This window comes from Sphaeroforma arctica (assembly GCF_001186125.1).
Source record: "Sphaeroforma arctica JP610 unplaced genomic scaffold supercont1.3, whole genome shotgun sequence".
In the NCBI taxonomy this organism is placed as follows: Eukaryota; class Ichthyosporea; order Ichthyophonida; genus Sphaeroforma; species Sphaeroforma arctica.
This window is the reverse complement of record NW_014040555.1, coordinates 5772-13196: the sequence shown is the minus strand read 5'-3', so window position 1 is coordinate 13196 and position 7425 is coordinate 5772. Positions and strand designations below refer to the sequence as shown.

The 7425-nt window shown below is 45.0% G+C and overlaps 1 protein-coding gene across 1 annotated transcript; it reads left to right on the top strand.

Moving 5' to 3' along the window:
• The first annotated feature begins 238 nt into the window (after positions 1-238).
• SARC_00124 (hypothetical protein) lies at positions 239-3890 on the top strand. Its single transcript, XM_014306179.1, has 3 exons — positions 239-1427; positions 1946-2190; positions 2421-3890. Exons 1-3 carry the CDS (start codon positions 243-245, stop codon positions 3847-3849), a joined length of 2859 nt encoding a protein of 952 aa, XP_014161654.1. The 5' UTR covers positions 239-242; the 3' UTR covers positions 3850-3890.
• The last annotated feature ends 3535 nt before the right edge of the window (positions 3891-7425 follow it).

Here is a 7425-nt window from a genome sequence, read left to right as displayed (position 1 = left end):
ATACATACATACACACACACACACACACACATACACACACACACACATGTATATATATATATACCTTTCGATCGTTTGGTGAACCCAGTAGTACGATGACTCTCAGTTGTCGTGTACTTTATACTTCTTGATCACACCTCATTGGTGTCTATAATTTACACTGCTTATTTCACTTGCACTATTCCCATTTCTAATTCATCAACTCGTGATTGACAACTTTTTCACTTCTAAAATTTTGTTAGATGGTCGCTGGAGTCAATAGCGTAGGAGGGATTTCGCCACAGGTGACCCATTGTTCTACTCTTACCGTATCATCAGATGTCAACGAAAGCGGGAAACTTCTTATAGCGCGCGATATTACGCCTGCATACGTTCCTAGTCAGCATGTTACTTCTCAGGTGCACTCTACTACTCAACAGCAACGCACGCTACCAGTATCGGAGGGCTCAGTGGCGCAGTCAACTGTAGCAGGAGAGGTGCCCTCGGATACGCCCCACACACAACTAGTACATTCGCAGAAGGTCTGTGTGCAGTTCCCGACCGGGACAGATAAAGGAACGTCAGTTGAAACTGAGCAGCCAGCGCCAGCGCAAAGGCAGCAACCTGGATATGAGTATGCGGACACAACGGTACATGCACAGGGCCATGTACACACGCAGATGGATGGAAGCTCACAACCGGTTATGGACAGCTATGTAGATACCATGTCGAAGCCACTCACATACACAGGCGCTGGTGTGCATGCTCAGGACACAAATGTGCAGCAGGGGACACTCGGGCAAACTCATACACAACTACAAATACAAGCACAAGCACAAGCACAAGCACAAGCCCAAACCCAAGCCCAAGCACAAGCCCAATCGCAGTCACAGGCACAACAACAAGCACCCCCACCGACACGGAAACGTGCCACTATCAGTGTAACCAAGCGTATCAATTCCAGGAACAGTGTGAGTGCCAACGTAGACAGGGATACAGGCAATCGCGGGAGACATCAGCACAGTATTGCAAGTACCACCGGTATCACTCAGCCAAGCGCTGCGACCAGCATAAGTATACACACGCACACAAACAATGGCGTAAACATGCATACACACCCGCACACACACACACACACACACACGCACACGCACACACAAACACACACGCACACGAGGAGCAGCCTCACAGAGGTACCTCCGAGAGTGAATGGTGTAGAGAATAGCAAACCTGTCCCAATGGTTCCGACGGGAAAGCCGGCGCTGTCTGCCTTGGAATACGAGAGTGACGATCCGAAGTTGGTGGATCATTCTGAGTGGGGGTTCGGATACGGGATATCGGACAATGGCGACTTAACTGGAGTGGAGAGTGATGGCGGACTTAGCACGCCTATGACGGCCATGACCAAAGAGGAGCTGCTAGAGCGTCGTGTCAAAGTCTTCAATAGGGTTTGTGGGTTGAACTTGTGCGTATGTATAGAGTATGCGTATGCGTATGATGCTTGTGTGTGAGCATGTAGCGCATGTGTACAATTTAAAATGATGTGTGCCCTCTGTGTGATTGCTTGTGCATTGTACGTGCATGTTGAGGTTGGGTTTGCAAGCTGTGGAGTGAATGAGTGAGGTCGGTTGTGCCCAACGCTGATTCATTCGTGACTGGAATGCGGAGACAAGAGGATTGTAAAAGTATTACTGCGTTTGAAATCTCTCGGTATGCCTGTCATGGACACATGGGGCCTTTATACAGGACTGATCCAATGGCAATGACATATACGATAGAAGAAAATTTCGCTAGTGAACGTACCATCTTTTCTTTCCGAGCACTGTGCACAACTTATACGCGTATTTACAGGAGTCGATAGCTCAGGAATAATTTGCATTGATCATCTTTACCCACGGAATGCTCTATAAGTATCTGCTCTTGAATATTCTCTTAATTTATTGCGTATTTTGTCTCCACCCCACAGCTCAAGGAACTATACGCAAATCAGATCGAGCGAGTACAACATCTGTACCACAAAGAGTACTTTCGATGGGCTGAGGGTGATTCTGACGACGAGATTCAATACGACGACCGTGAGACTAAAGTCGTACCACATACAGGTTCTCATGCGGAAGCACTCTCGAACGGACAACCGCGTGACGGTACTGACAATACAGGAGAACGGAAGGAATGTAGTAGGAAAAGGAAGTTGGAAGACAATATACGAAGGTATGAGCGAGTGTTGGGTTTGCACAGAGTGTTGGTTTTCGTATAACTCTTCTACAATATAACCACTACCGGCTACCACATTTATATCACTTCCAAGTCAGTCAATTGATTGCAAAATCAGAAATTAAGGTTACAAAGCTCGCTTTCACTTCTTTAGAGCCTGCTTCTGCGATTTGTTTTCGATTTTTTTTGCAACTTCTTTAATCTGATACACTTCTGCGGACACACAGTTATAAACGTCGACGCGGAGTTCAAGCACAGCTCGAGATGCAACGACAGATGCTCAATGAGGTGCGTGTGGGCGCTCCGGTTACTTGTGCCTTTTCCACTGTTTGCACAACCGAGAACATACCTACACTTGCCAATACACCAAGTCATGCGGGTACGAGTGGGGATACACATGTAGCACACTCACAACTTGCTGCACCGAGATACTACACGACAGAGAAGGTGCACAAGTACCCGCACGCTACGAAGGTCAAGTGCACGCGCGCACCTATCACTGCCAGCCGCTACTGTAAGCGGCACATCGCATACGACACCAAGCAAGTGTTGTATGTGCAGTGTGGATTTGACACTTCTAAAGACGTGCTTTCGCGCTACGATGCCATGTGCGAGGGCGTAGAGAAGCTTCCTTTGTGTGACAGGCCTGTGCTGCGTTTCCCTGAAGGCCAACGGTGTGCTGCGCATGCACGAGCGTTTGATTTTCCGCTAAAGTCGGGGGATGAGAGTGAGGGCAAGCACACGGCTGGTGGCGGAGAAACGAGGAGAGATGATTGTACAGAAAACAGTGCTAATACTAATGGCGGGGATACGAGCAATGGTGTTAGTTCTAAAGACGAAGCTGGTGATATAGGTGGTGGTGGCAGCAAGAATACCGATACCGGAGACCGTCAAATTACGGAGAAAAGCGGTGCTAGGGATGCCAATACTTTAGGCGAGGGTAGCACTCTACACTATGAGGGAGAAAAACCCACTATCAAAAACAGCGCTATGAGTGAGCCGGTGGTTGTTACGACTGTGAGTGCTGACAGGGGTATGTCTGTGAAGAGATGTGATGAGAATAGCGAGACCACACACATTGTGGGTGGTGAACGTAGTAACAGTATGGCCTCTGCTGTGACGAACACAATCACGACCACCGGTGATGCGGAGAAGGTTGGTACAACCAGGGATTCAAGTAGGAGTGGCGGAATTGTTTCTGTTGTGAATACTGTTGTAGACGAGCAAAGCACGCAGGTGGCCCATAATCTTGCTAGTGCGAGTGCGAACACCCGCCAGACAATCACAAGCAGCACTAATGGGTGTGGCGCAAGCAACTATAAGCCTGTTGTCGCAAGTACCGCAAGTCTTGCAAATGATTGTACAACGGGAGCTGACTCAAGCGCATACAGTGCTGTTATTTCAAGTAACGACGCAGTCTGCGTGACCTCGCGTGAGGACGAAGGGAATGTGAGAAGAGTGTATTCAATAAGTTCTGAGAGATCCACAAGAATTTCCAGAACGACCGAATGCAGCACTGATATGGCAGAGGATACAGAAAGCGCTAATAAGAGAACACTAGAGCCCGAGAGGTTGGTGGGAGGAGTAGGCCACGCGTCCGGTGTGGGTCTGCAATTGACAGTGGCTGGCACCCGAGAGAATGTGACGCCTGGGTGAGCGAGTATAGGATAAAGATATACTAATAAAATTAAAAATACATATATAGTAATAAGCAGAATACATACATGTACTCAAAGTATTATGGAGCAGCTAAATCAGTGTTTTGAAAAGATTGACTCACTCTTATCACATATCTGCTGCGTGACTGCTACTGTATGTACTGAGTGTAGGTATCTACCTATATACATATATACATATAACTCTATAGTAGTGATGTATTCTAATGGTGTGGTTTATGTGAGGAGGTTAGTCCTTATCCGCATGTTTGCTCTGGAACTCCCACTAGTTGTGATTGGCATTGTGAATATGAGACAATATTGTCGGCGAGAAAAGCCAACTATATATTATTAACAGACTTTACCGGCAGCCGACATGCGTTTTTGCAGAGTTTGGTGATCTATATCCACATATCTGCTGTGTAATTTATATTGACCGTGCCTGGCATTTGGGTGTGACGACCGGGTAGCTGAGATAAGACATGTACGCCAATAGTGCTACAAGACAGCTATAATACTCCTCTCACGCAGCTTTTTCTGTAAAAGAATTGATAATTTCTGAGCTCCTTGATCAAGGTTGCACGAGCACCGCACGGTAGAGCAGACCTGAACCCCAGAGGCACAAAGCATGCTGTATGCGCGCTGATAGAGCCGTTAAATCTAAACTCTTTCCATTACCTCCGGTCTCACACAATATAGGCCGTGTTGGACTGTGGAGTACTTCAGCAGTCATTCCGGGTGATAAATAAAAATTCACGTATGTGGTGAATCCAGAATCGCCCCTTTTCTATTTATAGAACATATGTAGACGGAATGAACTGGATTTCGGTACAAGGGGCGTACCGAATAGCTAGGGTTCTACACAATGTCGGGAACGAATCCAGGTAATATACATGAATATGGCACAGCTGGTGGAACCTTCTATACTCACAATGGAAAAATTAGCTATACACCCAACCGCGCAAGGGACAAGTGAAACTAAGTTCCATATTCGAATTGCTGCGAAATTACGACTGCTGACAGGGGGATACAACGATTGTTCGGATTCGATGGCATAGAAACCTTTTGCAAGACACACCGAGGCTTCCCTGCACTGAGATAAACACTCAGACACCGCTGACAATGATAAATCCATTTCGCTTGTATAGGGGTGCAAGGGGTGTCAGAAAGTGTCCCTGATAGTAACTATACCAATCCACTCAATTATTTTCAGTGTATTAGACAACTGCGTACGTAAAGAAAGGCACTGTACCCCACAGATTCAGATATCTGGATGATCACTGGCAAATTTCTATTGTTATAAATAAAGGGCATATGATCACTGTCCAGGTGCGACCCCCGTAACGCACTACAGAAGAGTTCAGAATGAAATATCCTGTTTTTGACGGCAGATATGCCTTGATAGCGGCATACAATACAATATATGCGCATATACATGTGGACGTATTGTCACTGAACTGTCGAGCATATATATGTGTGCCTCTTTATCACTGTACTCTCGCCACGTGCAGAGGAATCCTCGCGCACTTATCGAACGGTGTAACATACTGCAACCCCAGCGTGGGCATCGAATAACACCCGGCTGGTATACCTACGTCCGCTAGTATCACCTGTCCTGCTTTTGCTGAAGATAGTCCCGCTTTAGGCAGAGCCAATGTCATAGTCCACGTACTATGTATGCACTCGCCTGCGGACTCACCAGTGGTGCTGTCTAGACCTGAGGGTGTGTCTAGCGAGAGTACAGGGGCCTCCATTTTGTTCGCCCATTGAATCAACTCCATCGCTGTGCCTGTAGGGGCTCCCTGCAGATCCCAGCATGATGACGAAGTATTGAACTGTGTTATATACTGCGTCCCGTATTTTTAAGGGCAAGATGTTATCCATTTTATTAAGATCAATATATAAGTTGAGTGTAAATTTGAGATTGATGCATTTGTTCCCAAATTTGAAAGTCCTTCGTGGACGAAACAAGCACAATTTAAATAACATAAACATTCCCCCCCATTTTTGCAGTTCTGCACTTAAACCATGACACGCTGATATGTTATTCCTATGCTGCAGCGGGCATGGCTAGAAACTGCAGCTTTATTATCGAGTCAATGAGATATCGTAGTGATCGGACCAACCGGACAGCCAGGGCTTACTAACCGCATTCTTTTCTTCATTTCGAGATCATTTACCATACACAAATTTGCACCAGGTTATTATGGATTGGTGTTACTAAGGAGAGATACATACTTGGATCACGGACTCGAATATTGATGTGCCGATGGAGTGCGATTACAAACAAATTTGATGAAGAGACAAAATCTAATATCTGTCAGCGTCATCAGGCACGCAAAATTATGTGCGCATACGAGCGACACACAGTAGATCACGAAATCCAATGTATAATGAACATACTTGCAACACACCAAGGCCGCAGATACATTCCTCCACCAAATACGTACTGTCACAGCAATACGTAGTCTATGCAATTAATCTTGCACAAATACTCGCCTAGCAGTGTGAGCACCGAGCAATACCTGTACATTGTAATCTAGCAAAGCATCGACGATAAGTTTAATCCCCCGCCCTTTGCTCTTGATCAATTTGTCTGATCCGTATTCGAAACCGGAGGTGTGGCTGAAACACTTCCGCTGCCTCCTCACCAAGTCCTGTGCGTGTGGAATATATCAGACAATAAGGTCTTGTGTGGAAAAATAAATACTGTTGGCATCTCTTGCTGGTCGGATTGCCGAGGCAATGCATGGATTCGGAGATATGTATGTCGAACGACTTCTCACGGTCGTCAGTTTTGCGCGTTAATTTGTGTTATGGGTGGAAGCCAATGTATGTCCATATTCTGTACTAGTCAATTTCTAGGGCAACTTATGCCATAACAAAGTCGATGTGTGACTACGTGTGAAGCGAAATCAACAGACATAATATGCAATGTGCTAGTGTGAGAGTCTCACCACGGTATATCTATGTCTAGTGTACGGAGTGATGTACTTAAGATGTGAATATCATTGTGATAAAGCCTCACCACGGCATATCTTTGACTAATATATGGAGTGATGTACTTAAGGTGTAAATACCATTGTGTTGAGGCTTCCAACATTATTGGGTCGAAGCGCAATATATGCAAAGTGCAAATATGTACATTTTACCTATGTTTAAAGTACAAGGAGCGTGACTGGACGTTATGTAGTTTCCCATGTTACACGGATTTGATAAGCAACACTTTGACAAACCTCGCGAAGAAGAAACATGGTTATAATAATTTACTTAATACTATCTCAGCGGGAAATAATAAGTTGCGGTGTTAGTGTACAATAAAGCAATGATAATTGCAGTGAAAACGGTATGCAAGTTTGCGATCGGATCGACAGGAAAATGAACGCAATCATGCATCTATAACATATCTACCAAAGACATCTTCAGTATGGGTTCATAATTTTGCAATTTCGCATAAAACCATATCTCGGCATTTATATATATATATAAACAAATATGCACATAGTATATATATATATATATATATATATATATATATATATATATATATATATATATATATATATATATATATATA

Excerpts from the sequence above, each read along its gene's own strand:
- SARC_00124 (XM_014306179.1), top strand. The coding sequence starts at position 243 with ATGGTCGCTGGAGTCAATAGCGTAGGAGGGATTTCGCCACAGGTGACC. Across the intron at positions 1,428-1,945 it reads GTGTCAAAGTCTTCAATAGG|CTCAAGGAACTATACGCAAA; the intron begins GTTTGTGGGTTG and ends TCCACCCCACAG. Across the intron at positions 2,191-2,420 it reads TTGGAAGACAATATACGAAG|TTATAAACGTCGACGCGGAG; the intron begins GTATGAGCGAGT and ends GCGGACACACAG.